General features: G+C 43.4%; 1 protein-coding gene across 2 annotated transcripts in view; it reads right to left on the bottom strand.

Annotated features, from left to right (window-relative positions):
- Window positions 1-22,131, bottom strand: part of morn2 (MORN repeat containing 2) — a 62,234-nt gene that overhangs the window by 4,877 nt on the left and 35,226 nt on the right. For both annotated transcript variants that reach the window (XM_068045763.1, XM_068045765.1), the window contains exons 4-5: window positions 20,056-20,162; window positions 6,907-7,043 (exon numbers count right to left, since the gene is read on the bottom strand). In XM_068045763.1, coding sequence (XP_067901864.1) covers window positions 6,907-7,043; window positions 20,056-20,162 — 244 coding nt within the window. The remainder of the gene's footprint in view (window positions 1-6,906; window positions 7,044-20,055; window positions 20,163-22,131) is intronic.

The following is a 22,131-nucleotide window of genomic DNA, read 5'->3' as shown; positions in this document are numbered from 1 at the left end:
CGTAGAGCACAGACTCCTGTGTTACAGAGCTGCTTGGGATGAACCTCGACAAAAACCACTGCACCACTTTCCAAACCTGCTTTGCAAAGACACATTCCAGAAGGAGGTGGGCAACTAGCAAAACTGAGGTCAATGGGAATCAGGGGGAAAACCCTCTGCTGGCTGGAGTGATACCTAGCGCAAAGGAAGATGGTTGTGGTTGTTGGAGGTCAATCATCTCAGCTCCAGGACATCACTGCAGGAGTACCTCAGCGTAATGTCATAGGCCCAACCATCTTCAGCTGCTTCATCAATGACCTTCCTTCAATCATAAGGTCAGAAGTGGGGATGTTCGCTGACGATTGCACAATGTTCAGCACCATTCGTGACTCCTCAGATACTGAAGCAGTCTATGCAGAAATGCAGCAAGACCTGGACAATATCTAGGCTTGGGCTGATAAGTGGCAAATAACATTTGCGTCACACAAGTGTCAGTCAATGACAATCTCCAACAAGAGAGAATCTAACCATCTCCCCTTGATATTCAATGGCATTACCATCGCTGAATCCGCCACTATCAACATCCGAGAGGCTACCATTGACCAGAAACAGAACTGGAGTAGCCATATAAATACCGTGGCAACAAGAGCAGGACAGAGGCTAGGAATCCTGAGGCGAGTAACTCACCTCGTGACTCCCCAAAGCCTGTCCACCATCTACAAGGCACAAGTCAGGAGTGTGATGGAATACTCTCCACTTGCCTGGACAACAACACTCAAGAAGCTCGACACCATCCAGAACAAAGCAGCCCGCTTGATTGGCACCCCATCTACAAACATTCACTCCCTCCACCACCGACGGACAATGGCAGCAGTGTGTACCATCTACAAGATGCACTGCAGCAATGCACCAAGTCTCCTTCGACAGCACCTTCCAAACCCGCGACCTCTACCAACTAGAAGGACAAGGGCAGCAAATGCATGGGGACACCACCACCTGCAAGTTCCCCTCCAAGTCACACACCACTCTGACTTGGAACTATATCAGAGCTCCTTCACTGTCGCTGGGTCAAAATCCTGGATCTCCCTTCCTAACAGCATTGTGGGTATACCTACCCCAAATGGACTGCAGCAGTTCAAGAAGGCAGCTCACCACCACCTTCTCAAGGGCAATTAGGGATGGGCAATAAATGCTGGCCTGGCCAGCGACGCCCACATCCCATGAATGAATTTTTTAAAACGGTCTCTTCCTCACTACAGCCACCTCGAGGGCAGTACGCAGAGGGGCGAGACTCCAGGCATGCAGGAAGGATCTGACGGGCAGGGCCCTTCTCACCACCAGCCAAGCTACGTCTTAGTCCTGGTTTGAAAGTTCTGGTGATAAGGCATTCTGCTATTGACTTTGGCAGTCTGCTCGAGGAACCAACCAACAGGATCTATCATCTCCATTTCCTGGAAGAATTTTTTTCCCCCCAAAATATACTTTATTCATAAAAATCTGTAAAAAAAAAACATTACAAACAGTTCAAAACAGTCACTTCCTTCAAGTAAAAGGTGTTGCAATGGGTACCCGCATGGTTCCTAGTTATGCCTGTCTTTTTGTGGGATATGTCGAACATTCCTTGTTCCAGTCCTACTCAGGTCCCCTTCCCCAACTCTTTTTCCGGTACATTGATGACTGTATCGGTGCAGTTCCCTGCTCCCGCCCCAAACTGGAAAACTTTATCAACTTTGCTTCCAATTTCCACCCTTCTCTCACCTTTACATGGTCCATCTCCGACACTTCCCTTCCCTTCCTCGACTTTTCTGTCTCCATCTCTGGTGATAGGCTGTCTACTAATATCCATTATAAGCCCACTGACTCCCACAGCTACCTCGACTACACTTCTTCACACCCTGCCTCCTGTTAGGACTCCATTCCATTCTCCCAGTTTCTCCGTCTCCGATGCATCTGCTCTGATGATGCTACCTTCCATGACAGCGCTTCTGATATGTCTTCCTTTTTCCTCAGCCGAGGATTCCCCCCCCACTGTGGTTGACAGGGCCCTTAACCATGTCCGGCCCATTTCCCGCACCTCTACCCTCTCCCCTCCCTCCCAGAACTGCGACAGGGTTCCCCTTGTCCTCACTTTCCACCCCATCAGCTTCCATATCCAAAGGATCATCCTCCGCCATTTCTGCCACCTCCAGCGTGATGCCACTGCCAAAGGCATCTTCCCCTCCCTTCCCCTGTCAGCATTCCGAAGGGATCGTTCCCTCCGTGACTCCCTGGTCCACTCCTCCATTACCCCCACCACCTCGTCCCCTTCCCATGGCACCTTCCCCTGCAATCACAGGTGTAATACCTGCCCATTTACCTCCTCTCTCCTCACTATCCCAATCCCCAAACACTCCTTTCAGGTGAGGCAGCGATTTACTTGTACTGTATTCGCTGCTCACAATGTGGTCTCCTCTACACTGGGGAGACCAAACACAGACTGGGTGACCGCTTTGCGGAACACCTCCGCTCAGTCCGCAAGCAGGACCCCGAGCTTCCGGTTGCTTGCCATTTCAACACTCTCCCCTGCTCACATCTCTGTCCTGGGATTGCTGCAGTGTTCCAGTGAACATCAACGCAAGCACGAGGAACAGCATCTCATTTACTGATTAGGCACACTACAGCCTGCCGGACTGAACACTGAGTTCAATCATTTCAGAGCATGACGGGACCCCCATTTTACTTTTATTTTTAGTTATTTTTTTCTTTTTCCTTTTTAAAATTTTTTCTGTGTTTATTTTATTTCATCTTAGTTTGTTCAGTTTGCTTACCCACTGTTTTTTTCATGTTTGTACTTGCGGCTGTTCAATCTTCAATCCGTTAACACCCTATCTGTACTAATGCTTTGTCTTTCAACACACCATTAACATATTGTTTGCCTTTGCTCTACGACCTTCTGGTCAGCTATTCTGTGACCTTGTCCTATTTACACCTTCTCCTTTGTTATCTCTTGCCCCACCCCCGCTTTACTTGCTTACAACCTTTTACATTTCTAATATTTGCTAGTTCTGAAGAAGGGTCACTGACCTGAAACATTAACTCTGCTTCTCTCTCCACAGTTGCTGCCAGACCTGCTGAGTATTTCCAGCATTTCTTGTTTTTAGTTCAAAACAGCACCAGGTTGAAATTCCAAAAAGTGCAAAGGAAATCAGTTTTCTTCAATACAGGAGTGAGTTGCCTCACAACCCTTCCATTCCATTTTACATGCCATGTACATTTCACAGCAAACCCCAATCTGGTGAATACAGCCTGAGGGGTTTCCCATGGGTCCAGCCCCTCAGTTCATTTTGGTGAGAGGACCTTACACAGTGATCTTTCCCCACTGAGTCTTTGCAACGGCTGCCCCAAGATTTAGTGCATCCTTCAGCACGTAGTCCTGGACCTTGGAATGTGCCAGTCTGCAACACTCGGTCGTGGACAACTCTTTGTGCTGGAAGACCAGCAAGTTTCGGGCAGACCAAAGAGCGTCTTTGACCGAATTGATGGTCCTCCAGCAGCAGTTGATGTTTATCTTGGTGTGCATCCCTGGGAACAGCCCGTGGAGCAAAGACTCCTGTGTTACAGAGCTGCTTGGGATGAACCTCGACAAAAACCACTGCATCTCTTTCCACACCTCTTTTGCAAAGACACATTCCAGAAGAAGGTGGGCAACAGTCCCTTCCCCACCACAGCCACAGGGCTGCGAGCGGAGGGGCGAGACTCCGGGCATGCAGGAAGGATCTGGCGGAGAGGGCTCTTCTCACCACCAGCCAAGGTCTTGGTGCTTGTTTGAAAGTTCTGGTGATGAGACATTCTGCCAAATGACTTTGGCAGTCTGCTCGGGGAAGCATCCAACAGGATCCACCATCTCCTTTTCCTGTCGGGCCTTGAGGACATCCAGTGCAGACCACTGCCTGATGGATTGGTGGTCAAAGGTGTTTTCCCACAGAAACTTTCCCATGAAGGATAGGTGGTACGGCATGGTCCAACTGGATGGAGCATTACGTGGCAATGTGACCAGACCCATCCTTCGCAACACTGGGGACAGAGAGAACCTCAGCACGTAGTGACACTTGGCGTTTGCGTACTGGGGCTCTGCGCACAGCTTGAGGCAGCCGCACACCATGGTGGTCATCAGGATGAGTGCGGCGTTGGATACATTTGTCCCACCCTTATCCAGAGGTTTGAACATCGTGTCTCTCCGGACCCGGTCCATTTTGGATCCCGAGATGAAGCGGAAAGTGGCTCGGGTGACTGCCACAGTGCAGGTGTGGGGTACAGCAACAACGTGAGTGCCTCACACCTGATGACCAGGTTCTTACCCATAATGGAGAGAGACCTCGAGTCCTATCGACTGCAGCCGGAGCAGATTTTGCATACTTTTCTGGAGTCGGGACATTTCCCTCTGTCTTTCTCTCTCGCCCTCTAAACACCTTTGAAGATAAAGAACCTCTTGATGTTCTCCTTGATCGCCTCCCACCAGTGAAACTCTGGGCTACTCGCATAGACCAAGAAGCCTCAACTTCCCCTGATAGCAAAACTGGAGGGGGGATGGATGATGGCTCCTTTGGCATTGACCTTCAAGGTCACCCTGACCTGCCGCTTACTGGTCCAAATTCCAAATAGGCCCTTGACATCAGTCATGAACCCCAAGACTCAGTTTCTAATCTTGCAGTTGTGTGAGGTAACCTGTGCCATATCCCAGTAAAGGGTCAATGACTTCAGGAAATGGGTCAGAAAGTGGGGAAAATACTGTAAAGAATAATTTTGTGGATAAAATTAATTTATTGTTGCATTGTTGTCTCCAATAAAAGGCCCTAAATCATAGAAATTTCTTGTTTGCAAATATGGGATTATGGGTACAGTAGCATAGTGGTTATAAAAACAAGAAATGCTGGAAATACTCAGCAGGTCTGGCAGCATCTGTGGAGAGAGAAGCAGAGTTAACCTTTAAGGTCAGTGACCCTTCATCAGAACTGACAAATATTAGAAATGTAAAAGGTTGTAAGCAAGTAAAGCGAGGGTGGGGCAAGAGATAACAAAAGAGGTGTTGATAGGACAAGGTCATAGAGAATAACTTACCAGATGGTCATGGAACAAGGCAAACGGTATGTTAATGGTGTGGTGAAAGACAAAGCATTAGTACAGAAAGGGTTCTCTCTCCACAGATGCTGTCAGACCTGCTGAGTATTTCTAGCATTTCTTGTTTTTATTTCAGATTTCCAGCATCTGCAGTATTTTGCTTTTATGTTAGCATAGTGGTTATGTTACTGGACTCGTAATCCTGAGGCCTGGGCTAATATTCCACAGAACACAAGTTTTTATCCCTTCATGACAGTATGAGAATTGGAATTAAATTTTTAAAAATCTGCAAATAAAAAGCTGGTATCAGTAAAAGTGACTAAAAAACAAACACCCAACTAGTTCATTAATGTCCTCGAGGGAAAGAAACTGGCCATCCATACCCGACCTGACCAATATGTGACTCCAGTCCAACACCAGAGTGGTTGATTCTTAATTGCCCCCTGAAGTGGCCCAGCAAGCCACTCAGCTATATCAAAACTGGCAACTGGGGTTTATCTGTGATGCCCACATCTAAAAAAAATTACTAAGGCAAAGGTGCTTGCACTTAATAGGCCAGTCTCTATAGTATGATAAAACATGGAGGCAGTATTTTCAAACAATAAATAATAACCATTTAGACACTCTTTAACTGTACTGAGTAAGCATGTTGCTCACTGTTAGCTCCATGCTTTCTGCTAGCAGCCTGTGATTCAACTACTTACATTGTTTGTAATGGAGTCGGTACATTAGGGTTACCAATCCTCCAGGATTGTCCTGGAGTCTCCAAGGATTGAAAATTAATCTCCAGGACAACCAAGGAGAAAAATTATAGGGGCATTATTAAATAAATCATTTTCTTTCAATGCTTTTGCTACAGTTATAAAAAATGTTTAAGTTTGGAAACAAAAGGCTATTTGACTGATAGTTAAGAATTATGTAATTGGGTGACAAAGGCCAGAATTTTACAGTCCTCAAATGAGTGGGCTGGTGGCAGGTGGAGGAGGGGGTAAAATGGAGTCGGGGGGGGGTTGGCTGTTCCCAACCCCCTTCTGCCCCCATTGCAATTTTACGTGGGGCAGCGGCAGGAAATGGCATGCTCGCCCCAGGCCAATCAAGGCCCTTAAGTAGCCAATTAACTGGCATTTAAGGGCCTCCTCTCACCACCGCAGATATCTTACCCTTGGCAGCCGGATAGCAAAAGCCTCAAGAACCCTGCCTGGTAAAACCTGGAGGCCTTCTTTCGGACTAGGGCTGGGGGGGGAAAAGCCCTCCTGATTGGCACCCTGTGCCCCATAGAGGGCTTCCCCCAAAGCCCCAACTGCCCCCAATGCACAACACACCCCCGGCCACCCTAACCGACTCCCCTTGCATCGCTGGGGCCTGGTCGATTGTCCCAGCAAGGCCCTAAAAACTTACCCGTCTTCCAGGCCCATCCTTCATCTCGCTTGCGATGGCTAGGTGTAGGCCCAGCAGTGGCTACTACTCCCAGTGGCGCTGCTGGGACTAAGAGCTGCCAGCCTGCTGATTTGGTTGGCAGCTCCAATTAGGCGGGACCTCCTGCCTCAAGTAGGAGAAAGTTCCGCCCCTGAGCAATTAAGGGCCTGGGAAGCGGAAAATCCCGGCCTGACTCCCCAGGCCCTGTGGCGGCCTTTTCGGCTGGTGGGCGGGGCCTTCCGCCCAACTAAAAATTCTGGCCAAAGTGTCTGTTTGCTTTCCAATTGGCGTGGAAAGGTGTGGCAGTGTGACAATGAGTTGGCAACTTGATGTACATCAGTGTAAACCCAATTATGCATATCTTCTCTTCAAATTAAATAAACAGATTCTTTTTTAGTGTTTAGAGTCACTCACTTGTTCTCATTGAAGCTTCCAATATATTTTAACCTATTTGGCCATGTGTAGGTTCCTGTACCATGGAACTTGTTGTCTTTAAACTCTCCTTCATATATTGCACCTGAGGGGTGCTCCAGTTTTCCAGTGCCATTTATCTTCAAGAAAGAAACACAAAATTCCCATGAAGGTAATATACTATGTTAAGTATCACACTACATAATTGTTATTCAATTTCTTATTCCAGGAGCATAGGAACAAGAATAGGCCATTAAGCTATTCAAGCCTGCCCCACCATTCAAATAGATCAAGGCTGATTTGTATCTTAGCTCCATTGATCCAACCTGGTTTCATAACCCTCGCCTAACAAAAAACTATCAATTTCAGTTCTTAAATTTTCAATTGGCCTAGCCTCAACATCATTTTTTGGGTGGTGGAGGGGGTGCAAGCGTTCCAGATTTCCACAACCCTTTATGTGAAGAAGTGCTTCCTGACATCACCTGTGAATGGGTTTATCAACTCCTTCAATCGTCTTAAACAGTCTGAACATAGAGGGTATCTCAAACATCACAAACAGCAAGAAAGATGAATGATGTCAATCAGGAAAATAAATGAACTAATTTACAAATCAAATGGACCTTTTAATACAAATCTGTGAGTTAGCGGAATCCTTTGCTATACTAGCTTTCATACAATAACCATGTCATAAAAGTGGGAATATACATTTCTGAGAACTGGTGATCTGGTGATTCCAGTCTAGTTTATTGACTGATTGTTATACAATTTGCGCTTGTTGTTGAGTTCAATTCTTAGCCCTTTCACCATATTAATAAGAGGTTGGATAATGTCAAAACAAACAAGCTTGAGAAAATTATGTAGTGGAATCAGTACAGTCGTTAAAAGATTAATTTTCAGAGATTTGTGATCTCAATTCCAAAATAACGCTCTAACGTTAACAAATTTAATAAAGCTTTACTTAATGATTTACTTAAAGGGGAACTCAGGTCCAGAGGAATTCAAGGTACTCTTCCATTTTACAGAGAAAAAAGTTATGTTGTCTCAACATTCCATTCAAAGTTATAAAAATGTTTATTTTCTTATCTTTTGAGGAAATACACAAAGCCCATGTTCTCTCTCTACTAGTTGTGCCATGTCATCACTGGAAGTGAGTACCCTAGAGAAGCTCCTCTGTAAACGGCATGAGCTGCAATTTCAAACAGCCCAAGTACCACTCTGGAGCCACAGGACTCCTGGAAACCTAACACTGTTTGGGACACACTGCTCCAGATCAGCTCTCAGCCATGTCGAAGATCACAGTCCTGTTTACAATGGAGCTATTCCAGGATGCAAGGAAATGCTTTCTACTTCATAATCAAACTGGAAGGGAGACCCAACCTTGCATTCCACCCGGCAGCTGAGAAGAGCAACTTTTTTTTAGAAAAAAAACAAACAAAATTTGTTGAGTACTCTAGTTTTCTCCATAACGTAGGAGCGGCAGCCTTCCCCATCAACTTTACTTCAATGTTTGTTGTATTAGAAGAATCCCTATTTATTCAACAAAGTGAAAGTTAATAAAAAATTACAAGTTTAGCATTGTTACATTTCCATTAACATGCCAACCATCAGCCTTTCAACCATTGTGTCAGCTTGTCAGTATTTTACAAGAGAAATATCTTTTTTTCACTGGTATTGAAAGTTGTCAATATCAACCAATCATATTATTTGGGATAAAAACAAAAAATGCTGGAGGTCTGGTAGCATCTGTTGAAAGAGAAACAGTTAATGGGCTGAAATTTACTAGCACTCTAGGGACAGGCTGGGAGGCAGTGGTGGGCTGTAAAATGGCGAAGGAAGGCAAGGGTGGAATGTTCGTTGCCTTCCTAATGTCACGCAATTTTATCAGCAGCAGGGAAGGTTGAGGATGGCCAACTGAGGCCCTTAAGTGGTCACTTAAGGGCCTCTTCATATCATATCTCTTTTTCTATTATTTACTCATCCTTTAACAAGTCTGAGGCCATCACAAATCATTCTCCTGTTGCGAGATTAGACCAATTTAGACATCAAGATTGATATCAATGTTATTCTGTGGCTGGTTGTCAAATTGACAAGACAGAACTTTTGTCCCATGGTCTCTGTAGCAGACTGACAGTGGGAGAAATTCATTCGTGTAGTGCCACTTACAAGCGGTGCTACGCAGACTTGCGTCCATTTCCCAGCAGCAGACAGCACCGTGGGCCACCACCTGTGTGGCCTGTGCGAGTTTCTGCAATGATAAAATGAGGAACACTGCGCAGGTGGTGGCACAGTCTGCCCCTGGGAATCAACGTAAATCTTTGTAGCAATACTCATAGCCGCACTACCCCATTGTGTTTGCCCTAAGATAAGAGAGTTTGAGGCAAAGCTCATATCCATGACTAGCAAAAACTCAATTGCTTCAGCCACTGAACCTCTGCGACATTATTTTTTGAAAAAACTTTTCCCTTACTTCTGTTATACTTTTCTTGTTTGTTCACCCTGCAATTCTCCTCCATAGGGGATGTGCCTGCCTTTACTTGGCAGTTCCTCCACACAACCCATCTCAGATTGAGGTTGAATCTGTGTTCATGGGAGATAAGTCAAATTTTATGACACTGTGTTTCTGTTATTTTTATACTTTAACACTGCAAGCACATACTATTCCCTATTGGATTTATTGGTGCTTAACTTATATTTATGGCTCCTAGTTCTGGTCTCCCCTGCAAGTAGAACATCTCTCTGTCTCTCCTATCAAACCCTTTCATAATCAAGTCTATTGGCTCACCCCTCAGCTTCCCCATTCAACCTTTCCTGATCGGTATGACCTCTCAGTTCTGGCGTCATTCTAGTAAATCTTTTTTGCACTTTCTATATCCTTTTTATAACAAGGAGACCAGAACTATTCACCGTACTCCAAGTGTGGTCTAACCAAGTTTGACATAACTTCCCTGCTTTTCAATTTTATCCCTCTAGAAATAAACCCCAGTGCTTTGTTTGCTTTTTTAGTCTTAACAACCTGTTTCGCTACTTATATAGTGATTTGTGTGTCTACATCCCCAGATCCCTCTGTTTTTAAAAAAATTCCATTTAGACACTTATTTTCTAAGAAATACTGGTCTCCTTATTCTTCCTGCCAAAATTTTTTAAAAATTCATTCATGTGATGTGGGCTACGCTGGCTAGGTCAGCATTTATTGCCCATCCCTAATTGCCCTCGAGAAGGTGAGCTGCCTTCTTGAACTGCTGCAGTCGTTGTGAGTTAAGGACACCCACTGTGCTGTTAGGAAGGAAGTTCCAGGATTTTGACCGAACGACAGTGAAGGAACGGCGATATAATTCCAAGTCAATATGGTGTGTGATTTGGAGAGGAACTTGCAGGTGGTGGTGTTCCCATGCATTTGCTGCTCTTGTCCTTCTAGTTGGTAGAGGTCATGGGTTTGGAAGGTACTGTCTAAGGAGCCTTGGTGCGTTGCTGCAGTGCATCTTGTAGATGGTACACATTGCTGCCAATGTGCATCGGTGGTGGAGGGAGTGAATGTTTGTAGATGGGGTGCTAATCAAGTGGGCTGCTTTGTTCTGGATGGTGTCGAGCTTCTTGAGTGTTGTTGGAGCTGCACCCAACCAGGTAAGTGGAGAATATCCCATCACACTCCTGACTTGTGCCTTGTAGATGGTGCACACGCTTTGGGGAGTTAGGAGGCGCGTTACTCGCCGCAGGATTCCTAGCCTCTGACCTGCTCTTGTAGCCACAGTATTTATATGGCTACTCCAGTTCAGTTCCTGGTCAATGGTAACCCCAAGTATGTTGATAGTGGGAGATTCAGCGATCGTAATGCCATTGAATGTCAAGGGGAGATGGTGTGGCACGAATGTTATTTGCCACTATCAGCCCAAGCCTAGATATTGTCCAGGTCTTACTACATTTCTACATGGACTGCTTCAGTATGAGGAGTCACGAATGGTACTGAACATTGCACAATCATCAGCGAATATCCCCACTTCTGACCTTCCGATTGAAGGAAGGTCATTGATGAAGCAGCTGAAGATGGTTGGGCCTCAAACTACCCTGCAGTGATGTCCTGGAGCTGAGATGATTGACTTCCAACAATCACAACCATCTTCCTTGTGCTAGGTATGACTCCAACCAGCAGAGAGTTTTCCCCGATTCCTATTAACTTCAGTTTTGCTAGGGCTCCTTGATGCCATACTCGGTCAAATGCTGCCTTGATGTCAAGGGCAGTAACTCTCACCTCATCTCTTGAGTTCAGCTCTTTTGTCCATGTTTGAACCAAGGCTGTAGTGAGGTCAGGAGTGAGTGGCCCTGGCAGAACCCAAACTCAGTGTCACTGAGCAGGTTATTGCTAAGCAAGTGCCACTTGATAGCACTGTTGATGACACCTTCCATCAATTTACTGATAATTGAGAGCACACTGATGGGACGATAATTGGCTGGGTTGGACTTGTCCTGCTTTTTGTGTACAGGACATACCTGGGCAATTTTCCACATTGCCGTGTAAGTGCCCTCTGAAATGGCCTGGCAAACCACTCAGTTCAAAGGCAATTAGGAATGGGCAACAAATGCTGGCCTTGCCAGCAATGCCCACATCCCAAGAAAGAATTAAAAAACGGTTCTCTGTGGCTGTCCAGAATGAATTCATTGCATAAATGTTGACAGCAATAATCATTTTCTCTGTGCTGTAAGAACCATCTGTACTGCGGCCCATGGTTGCAGATTGGCTGCAGAAACCTCCAAAGCTTTGTGGCTGAAATGCAGCCTCCTGAAAGAGTGCCTGGGTAAGATTTTGGAAAGTGTGCCTGGGTGTTATATATATTATATAGCCTGCTGGATGGGGTGGTGCTGGAATGGTCCATCACTCCTTTGGTGCCAGTTGGTTAATCTAGCTTCCCTTACAGTCTCTTGGCTCCTCTTCTTCTTCCTGCTGTCAAGGTCTTGTTTTTTTTCTCCTTGGAAATACTGTATGTGCCTTTAAGACTGTAAAAAGACCAGTGCACCTTTAAGAAAGAAGGTTCCAGAGACTCAAGACTGCCAGTTGCATTCTGGTTGCTTAGCAACAGCAGCAGGAGAGGTCACATGATTCAATGTTGCAGTTTTGACTTTAAACTAGCTGGCACAGACCGGTTTTAAGCAGAGAGAGTTCTGAGGCAATTTGAACTGAAGAAACTGTGTTATTCCTCTCAAAATTCTACAGAGCTTCAAGCCAAATTAACTCCCTAAGAAAAATACGGAAAGCTTTTCTTTCTTAATGAAATTATTGGTATTTTGCCGTGTTCATCACTGAAGGGGCAGTTTAATGCTACAACAGCTGAACTGCTGAATTCCTATCTTTGAAGGACCTTTTTTTCCATAGGACAACTGTGAAGACTTCAAGCGCCCTTTGACTGTTTCTACATTGGAAGACTCCATTTGTCAGGAACATTAAAAAAAAGTCTTTGCAAGTTATTTTCTCTTCTCAGTGGTCAGCTAATTAAAAACTGAATTACTGTTAATTTTAGTATATGTATGCGAATGCGGGAGTTAGATTTTTAAATAAGTAGTTATAAGGTCTTTAGACATTGGTTCATCTTAGTAGTGTTTAAAATTTTAGTTTTTTTAAATAAATAGTTAATTTGTTGTTGTCTAAAGAAACCTGGTTTGATTTGCTTCATTCGGGGGATACTAGAGTGTTCAATTTGGCTGCTTTTCCGATTTGGAAAACTTAAAGAAATATGCTGCGACCTGTGGAGCGACGGGACTGAATTAACAGTGCGTTGCTCCCACCGCGGTCAGAAAATATTTTTAATTGGGCGCTTTGTCCGGGATCAGAATCATATTTTTAATTGGGCGGCTCATCCCGTGATGTCCAAGATCATATCTTAATTAGGTGGCTCGTGTTTGGAATCATATTATTTGCTCGTCTCTGGGATAACATACAAATTGGGGTCTTGCATTTGGCATCATATTAATTGCTCTCGGTTCTAGGATCATATTGATTGGAAACTCGATCGTTGGGATCGAAGTCGAACGCCAATTACAAAAAAATGAAAAGGAACCAAGTTTCTTCTGTAGTAATGTACAGTCTATACCACTGTAATGGCATCAGCATTTGCAGCAGAGTTTTTGGGAAAGCAGAATGTTTCCCTCAGTGGTTTGATAACTTTTACTAAGAATAAACTAAAAGAATTGGCAGCAAAATTGGGGTTAGAATTGAAATCAGCTGCCAAAAAAAGCAGAGATAATTGACATAATAGTCCAACATCTGGAATTAGAAGAAGATGAGAGAGACAAGAAGGTAATAAGTCAAAGGGTAATGCACTGGAATTGGCTAGGATTCAGTTTGAAATTCAGTTAGAAACTGGAGCTTCAACAGGAAACAGAAAAAGCAATAGCAATAAGAAAACTTGAGGCTGAGGCTGAAAAAGAATTAAGAAAACATGAACTTGAAAAAGAGGAAAAGGAGAAAGAGAGAGCATATCAGAGAGAAAAAGTGAAAGAGAGGGAATTTAGGCTAAAAGAGATAGAACTAAGACAAAGGGTAGTCTTGAATCCAGGGAAAATTCGGATCCGGAAGAATCTGAATTCCGCTCAGGACCCAGCGAAAAGCTGTTTATATTTATTCAAGCTCTTCCTAAATTTGAGGAAAGGAATGTAGAGGCATTTTTATACATTTTGAAAAAATAGCCAAACAGATGAAATGGCCGAAGGAAAGCTGGACACTGCTTATGCAAAGCAGGTTGGTAGGCAGAGCTAATTAAGTTTATGCCATGCTTCCTGAAGAGGCTTCTACAGATTATGAGATGGAAAAAAAGGCTATTCTCGCTGCGTATGAGTTAGTCCTGAAGCTTATCGTCAGAAGTTTCAGAACTTGTGGAGATTGGCTGGGCAGACAAATGTAGAATTTGAGAGGGTAAAGCAAATTAATTTTGACCATTGGATACGGGCATTAAAGATGGAAACCACATCTGAGAACCTTCAAGAGTTGATTCTCTTAGGAGAGTTTAAAAACTCAATTTCTTCATAGTGAGAACTCATGTAGATAACCTAAAGGTTTTGAAAGCTAGGCGAGCAGCAGAAATTGCTGATGATCTTGAGCTTGTGAATAAGCCAAAGCCTTTTGTCCGTCACCCCCACAAACCCAAGAAGTACAGAAAGTGGGAAAGTGAAAGGAAGGCGAGTAGCTGGGGACAGGGAGGAACAGCTGGGAATGCCCCAGGATCATCTCCTCAGGTTAGAAAGGAAGGTGCTGAGGATAGAAGTGAGGTTCGCAAGCCTAAGTGTTATCATTGCCATAAAATGGCTCATCTTCATTGAGAATGCTAGAAATTGGGAGGTAAACCCATAGGACTTGTGAGGGTATGCAAAGTTAGTGCAGAGGAAAGGGCTCTGAGTGTAAAGCAAACCAAGCTACAGCTTTAACAACAGCTGTAAAACCAGATACTAAAATGAGTGTACAGGTTAAGAATAAAATACCCGAAGGTTATAATGAATTTTTGTCAAAGGAGCAAGTAACTCCATCTCCTAAGTGAGTGAGGCAGGAAAACCTCCTATCATTGTACTCAGGGATAGTGGAGCAACCTAAACACTCTTGCAGGAGAAAGATATAACGTTGCCACCAGAGAGTGTCTTGAATGCTAAAGCTTTAGTTAATGGACTTGGTGGGGAGTACATACCCGTAACTTTTATATAAAGTACACCTAGAGAGTGACTTAATGTCTGGGATAATAACTGTAGGAGTTGTCCACAGTTTGCCAGTAGAGGGAATTGATCTACTCCTAGGAAATGATTTGGCCAGATCAAAAGTATCAGTTTCTCCGATAATTACAGACGAACCAAGTGAACTTAAGGAAATGGATCAATTACATGAACAGGTTCCAAGAATATTTCCTGCTTGTGTAGTCAGGATCCATTGTCGGAGGTAAAAGTGGCACCACAAATAGAGTATCTGAAACCTTATTTGGGGATTTAGATAATCCAAATGAGATGCTTAACAGATCGTCTATCATTGCAGCACATCAAGCTGATCCAGAGATATACCAAAAGGCACAGACAGCTCTGACAGAAGCTGAAGCGAAAGGTGTTCAGGAAGGCTATTATATGGCAAACGGGGTTTTGAGGAGGAAATGGAGACTGCCTCATAGACCTGCAGATGAAGACTGGACAGTTGTTGAACAGATAGTGGTACCATCTAAATATCACCAGGGATTATTACGGTTAGCACATGACATTCCTTTTGCAGGACATAGGGGAATTCGGAAGACTAAATCACGCATAAGCCAACAATATTACTGGCCAGGTCTTACAAAGGATGTGAGACAATTTTGTAGGATATGCCATAACATGTCAGATGGTGGGAAAACCACAATCTGCCATAAAACCGGCACCACTAATTCCCATACCAGTGATTGAGGAACCATTTAGCAGGGTATTAGTAGACTGGGTAGGACCCTTGCCAAAAACAAAAGCGGGACATCAATACATACTTACTATCATGGATATGGCTACTCGATTTCCAGAGGCCATTCCTTTGAAGACAATTACTGCTAGAATAGTAGAAAAGTTAATCCAATTCTTTACGAGATATGGGTTAACATTTGAAGTTCAATCGGATCAAGGTTCTAATTTCATGTCCAAGATATTTCAAGAAGTCATGCGCAATTTGGGGATTAAGTAGTTGAAATCTTCAGCATATCACCCACATTTGCCACCAGAGACTCACTGAATGAGTCTACAGGCTTCAGTCCTTTCGAATTGGTTTACGGACATGTAAGAGATCCTCTAAAACTTATAAAAGACATATTTTTGGAACAAAAAGAATGAATCTTTGATACTGGACTATGTATCTGTGTTCTGGGAAAGGCTCACGAAAGCTTGCGGTGTAGCTCAGGAACACCTTAAAACATCCCTAGCCAATATGAAAAAATGGGCAAACAAGAATGCAAAAGCCTGCAATTTTCAACTAGGGGATGAAGTATTAGTGTTGTTACCGTTACAGGGAGAAGCATTAAAAGCACAGTTCAGTGGCCATATAGAGTAATCAAAAGAGTGGGTAAGTTAGGTTACTTGATTGACACCCCTGATCGCAGGCAGAAGAACCGGTTGTGCCACATCAATATGCTAAAGCAATATTATCGCAGGGAGGAGGATAAGCCAGTACAGGTTATGTCAGGTAATCGGGACTGTTCAGAAGGAAAAGGATAGTGAGGATGAGGCAGAAGCAGGCCCAGAAAATTCGCAGACTGAACCTCCAACTATCAGATCAGCGAATACAGAATGACTAGGAAAATTAGACCACATGCTTTTGCACTTGGAGGCAAAACAATGTGAAGATCTAACCAAGCGTTTAAAAGAATTTGTAGGAATAAGCCGGGATGTACAACCTTAGCCATACATGATGTGGATATAGTGGGGACTGTTCCTTTAAAACAACATTCTTATCGCTTGAGTCCGGACAAATAGGCCCAAGTGAAAACAGAGATCCAGTACATGCTGGAAAACAATTTGATCGAACCTAGCTGGAGTTCACCAGTGGTTTTAGTACCTAAACCTGACGGGTCAACCCAATTTTGTATAGATTATAGAAAAGTTCAATGCAGTAACGAAGGCAGACTCCTACCCAATTCCACGTTTCGAAGACTGTATCGACAGAGTAGGCAGCGCTAAGTTTCTTACTAAGATCGACTTGTTAAAAGAGATACTGGCAAGTTCCTTTGACTCCTCAAGCCAAAGAGATATCACCTTTTGTAACACCTGACAGTCGGGTGATGCCATTCGGCCTAAAAAAAATGTCCCAGCCACTTTTCAAAGATTAATGGATCATGTGGTAGCCAGTGTTCCCAACTGTGTAGTATATCTCGATGATGTACTAATATACAGTAACACTTGGCAAGAGCACTTAAACCAGCTACAAAATCTGTTTTAAAAGTTACAAGCCGTGGACCTAGTGATAAATCTGGAAAAAAACAAATTTGGAAAGGCAAGAGTAACTTACCTCGGACACATAGTGGGGCAAGGACAGGTATTGCCAAAAATGGCAAAGGTACAAGCCTTAATGGAGTTCCTCATCCCTAAATCTAAATGGGAAATAATTAAATTTTTAAGGGATGTGCGGTTTTTACTGGAAATTTTAACAAGATTTTAGTACTGTGGCTGCTCGGTTTTGTTACAAAAAAGAAAAACAACGTGATATGATCAGATGAATGTCAGGCAACTTTTGAAAAGCTAAAGGCAATCCTAACTAATGAACCAGTGTTGGCTGCTCCAAAATAGCAATTGATGCTAGCGACCCGGGGGGGGTCGGTGCAATCCTATTGCAAGATGACGAATCGGGCATAGAGAAGCCAGTAGGGTATTTTTCCAGAAAACTAAATTATCAAAAAAAAAGCATTCCACTGCGGAAAAAGAAACATTGGGATTTTTACAGGCCCTCAAACAGTCTGAGGTATATGTCCACCAGGACTACAAAGAAATACTAATATACACTGACCATAACCCATTAACTTTGTTGAAAAGTTTAAAAACCGAAATGCTAGAATCTTTAGACAGAGTCTGTTATTCAGCCTCATCATCCAAGGGTTGCACATATTTCGGGGAAAAATGTTATTGCCGACGCTTTATCACTGATTTACCCATGTTAATTTATATAGATGGCAATGGTATAAAGAAAATGCTGTAAATTATTAGTAGAGTGAATGGTGTGTAAATGCAGGAAAAAAATTAACGCTTTTCCAATTTCTATTTTTTGCATTGTAATGAAATGCATTTCGGGAATGGCGTTCCATTTCGTCAAGGATGGAGATGTCAAGGTCTTGTTTTTTTCTGCTCAGAAATATTGTGTGTGTCTTTAAGACTGTAACAAGATAAGTGCACCTTTAAGACAGAAAGTTCCGGAGACTCAGACTCCGAGTTGCATTCTGATTGCTCAGCAACAGCAGCAGGAGAGAGGTCATGTGAATCAATGTTGCAGTTTTGACTTTAAACTAGCTGGTACAGACCGGTTTTAAGCAGAGAGAGTTCTAAGGCGATTTGGACTGAAGAAGCTGTGTTATTCCTCTCTCAAAATTCTACACAGCTTCAAGCTGAATTAATTCCCTAAGAAAAAATAAGAAAAGCTTTTCTTTAACAAAATTATTGGTATTTTGCCGTGTTCATCACTGAAGGGACAGTTTAATGCTACAACAGCCGAACTGCTGAATTCCTATTTTTGAAGGACCTTTTTTCCCCCCATCGGACCACTGTGAAAACTTCAAGTGACTTTTGACTTTCTACATTGGAAGACTCCATTTGTCAGGAACATAACTTGCAAAGACTTTATTTTTTCTTCTCAATGGTCAGCTAATTAAAAACCAAATTACTGTTCATTTTAGTATACGTATGCGAATGCGGGAGTTAGATTTTTAAATAAGTTATAAGATCTTTAGACATTGGTTACCTTAGTACTGTTTAAGATTTTAGTTTTTTTAAACAAATAGTTACTTTGTTGTTGTCTAAAGATACCTGATTTGATTCGCTTCATTCGGGCTACAAGAGAGTGTTCAATTTTCCGATTTGGAAAGCTTAAAAGAAATATGCTGTAACTTGTGGAGCGACAGGACTGAATTAACAGTGCGTTGCTCCCACTGCGGTCGTAACACCGCATATATGTCATGGAACGAGGCAGCCTACGGTACAGCACTCAAGTACTGGCACAGTAATTTTTTTTTTAATACAATACTTTTCAAAGGTATTGCAAAATTAATGGGAAGGCTTCCTGAGTACAATAAAAATAAAAACTTCAGCACTTGCAACAAGTCCCAAGATGTGGCCAAAGGTATCCATAAGCAATTTCATTGTGTCTTCAGCCAAATGCATCTGCACTGATGAACAGGACCTGGCAAACTGCATCTTTTAAACCATGGTGCACATTTTCAAGAGCAGGTGGGAAGAAGGAAGTAACAAAATTTAGGACATGTGATGTCATGCCAGCCTAATTCTGTTGTTCACAGGTGGCTGGGTGCTCCTTCAGCATTCGCTGAAACTCCATGGAGTTTATGCAATGTCAGGGCATTTCAGCAGAAGTCCCAGTGTGCACTGGCCCTGTCAGAAATTCTGACTAGGTGGGGATAAAATACTGGCCTCATCCAACCTCAAAGAACATGTGATCAGGTGCAGGAACTCTGGCAGATTTTTACTGAGCCTGGGGTACTGAGGCCAACTTAAATGCTCCAATCATAGGCCCCACTAAGAGTGGGTAATTCATCAAAAACCAGGGATATAACTTGGGATCTTCACAGTCTGTAAGTTACTTACCCAGTAAATTGTCACGGTAGGTTGCCTGATATATATTTTTAAAACTTTTGGAACAAGCATAAATAACTGTCGGATGCTGCTGTTTTAAACACTTCCTATGTAATTCTATTTGGCAGATATAATTTAACAATAAATTTGTTTTTTGTGAGGCCTATTATAAACCAATTACCAATATAGTTGCAGGTGTGGGCCCTTATTGTAAGTTTATTATTACAATACCAAAACCCAAAGTTTAAGTGGCTGTCATGATTCATAGAAAGGTTCTCAGGAATGTAGAGCCTCTCTGCTGTTTCCTTTGTTTGTTGGAGCCAACAGATTTGACTAGTTCTTCTAATGATAAAGAACAAAAAAGACTGGTCACAGTTTCAAACAGGATGGAAAACAACACAAAACAATAAAAGGCCAATGTATTTTTGTAGAACAGATTGCTGGTGCACTTAATCTTGATCAAATTGTTGGGGTAATATCTTTTTGAACCTATATTCATAACACCAGTCTTGCTGCCTAAAGAATGGTAAATCCTTCCTTTATGTCATGTGTCTTTTGCCCCCAATTCTCTGTGGTAAGGACATCAAACAAGGCAGGTCTCTGTTGAAATGAAAAAGATTGACATTTTCACAAATGGTTCTTATATTTATGAACAATTGGTTTGAATAGACAAATGGATCATTGGAAGAAAGAAGTACTCATCAAGGATTCCCCTTCCCCATTAAGGAAATTCATTTCAGAAAAATCTCTTTAAAAATATTTAAGTAATCATCAGCAAACATCATGACAATATATAGTAGCTAGTAGTCACACCTCCCCAATTCATGTTTGCTACTGTTTATTTTTTTAAACTTTGACACTGCATTGCTTAAATACATCCCTTACCTTATCATTTTTCCATTGCCCTGTGTAGATTATACCATTGGGTGTTGTATGAATTCCAAATCCATTTCTCTCCAGTGCACCATCTTCAGTTCTAGTGCATTCCCCATCTATAAAAATTCATGAACATTGCTGATTTGGGCTGTGTTCCAAGGCTGGAGATAATTAAGTAGCTCAGATGATATGAACCTAAAGAGTGACACTCTAGCACTTGTAATATCAACTGAATCCTGAGATCATCTTACATATTGAAACATGCAATCAACTTTCCCAGTGGTTCAGATGGTGAACGTAGTGAGTAGCTGAACCACAGAGACCAGGGACAGAATTTTAACATGCAAGGGCCGGCGGGGGGGAGGAAGTAGTTGCTGGGGCAGGGCAGAGGGGGATAAATCAGCAAAAAAGGCCAGCATGTTGGAAACCCATCATCATCTTCCCACTCCCGCCTTTAAACGGCGCATGTTTGGAGACGTGCCAGAAGCCCCAGATATTTAAATATGTTAAGAGGCAATTAAATCAAAATTTAACCCAACATTCGGGCTTTAACTGCCAGTGCTTGGATTTCCCGAGCTGTGTGAAACTTGCCAGGGTGAACAAGGTGAGAGAACAGCAGGGATTGATAGCTCTCTGAAACTGACATGCTGGAAAGCCTTTGAGTACTGAAACAGCACAGCTGCTTCCTTGCGTAGGTGAAAGGTTTTTGCTCACAGAATTTGTTCTGAAAGTATAATTTCACTGCTTTACAGGTGATTTTGGAAGTCATTTCTTCTATCTTGGACTTTACTCACATGATCTGCACTTCCCTGTTTGTCAGCCTTCATTGCAACATAGGGGCAGCTTGCACCTCTAATGAGGAGCAAGAGCAGCAGCAAAACCCACAACAGCACCAGGAGCAACACCAGCAGCTGCCTTCTCTTCAGCTACTTGCAGCTCCAAGACCAGAGGGAATGGACACAAAGCTCCAGCTCGAAGGAGGTGATACTGCCAACACAGGGTATATAGACAGAGGATCAGCTTTCTTGACATAACTGAGCAGCAGTGCATCAGGAGACTAAGACTTTCACAGCAGGTTGTTGCCAACATCGGAAGCCTCCTGGAATAAGGCCTCCTTCCAAATGTACCAGGTGAGCAAGCATTGCCTGTGGCCATCAAGGTCACTACAGCCCGAATTTCTTCGCCTCTGGCTCCTTCCAGGGATCTGCTGGTGACATCTGCAGGATTTCACAATCTGTTGCACATAAGTGCATCTCACAGGTGACTGATGCCATGTTTGCTAAGGCCGCCACTTACATCCAATTTGTTACTGACGAGTCCAGTCAGAAAGAGAGGGCTCTTGCGTTTGCTGCAGTGCTACATTCCCACAGGTACATGGAGTCATAGACTGCACACATGTGGCAATCAAGGCACCCTCAGATCAACCAACAGTATTTGTCAATTGAAAGGGATTCCACTCCATCGATACCTTCATAATGCACCTGCCACATCTCCCACAGGTATTTACACCTCCAGAGTCAGTGGATGCCTCCTTGGCGAGCAGGGCTACCCCCTAAGGACGTGGTTGATGACACCTGTGAGAAGCTCTATCACTGATGCAGAGGAAAAGTACAACTGGAGCCACATGAACACAGGAGTGGTCACAGAGCAAGACACTGGTTTGCTGAAGATGAGATTCAGATGCTTGGACAGATCTGGGGGTGCCCTTCAGTGTGTACCAGCAAGGGTGTCCAGAATAGTAGTGGTCTGCTTTGTCTTGCATAATGTTGTGCTGCAAAGGGGACAAGAGCTGCAGGAGTAGAAAGGTGATGACCACTCTGAATTCGTGGAGGAGGAGGTGGTGGTGGAGAAGCAGGATAAGGAGGAGTCTGATGTGATCAGAGTGCGAAGGATGCCCACGACAGTCTCATACAGGCACTGTTCAGATAACGCGAGTGTGTGAAGCCATATGGCATCCGATGCTGCACCCACTGCCCACCCTCAAATACAAATCATTTCCACAGCCAATAATCCCTCCTTCTCATTTGCATCCTTTGCTTGTTTTCTACTGTGGTCATACCATTCTTTTCAAGGCTGATAGCCATT

This window comes from Heterodontus francisci, chromosome 13, assembly GCF_036365525.1.
Source record: "Heterodontus francisci isolate sHetFra1 chromosome 13, sHetFra1.hap1, whole genome shotgun sequence".
NCBI classification, from domain to species: Eukaryota; Metazoa; Chordata; class Chondrichthyes; order Heterodontiformes; family Heterodontidae; genus Heterodontus; species Heterodontus francisci.
This window is presented reverse-complemented; position numbering and strand designations above follow the sequence as displayed.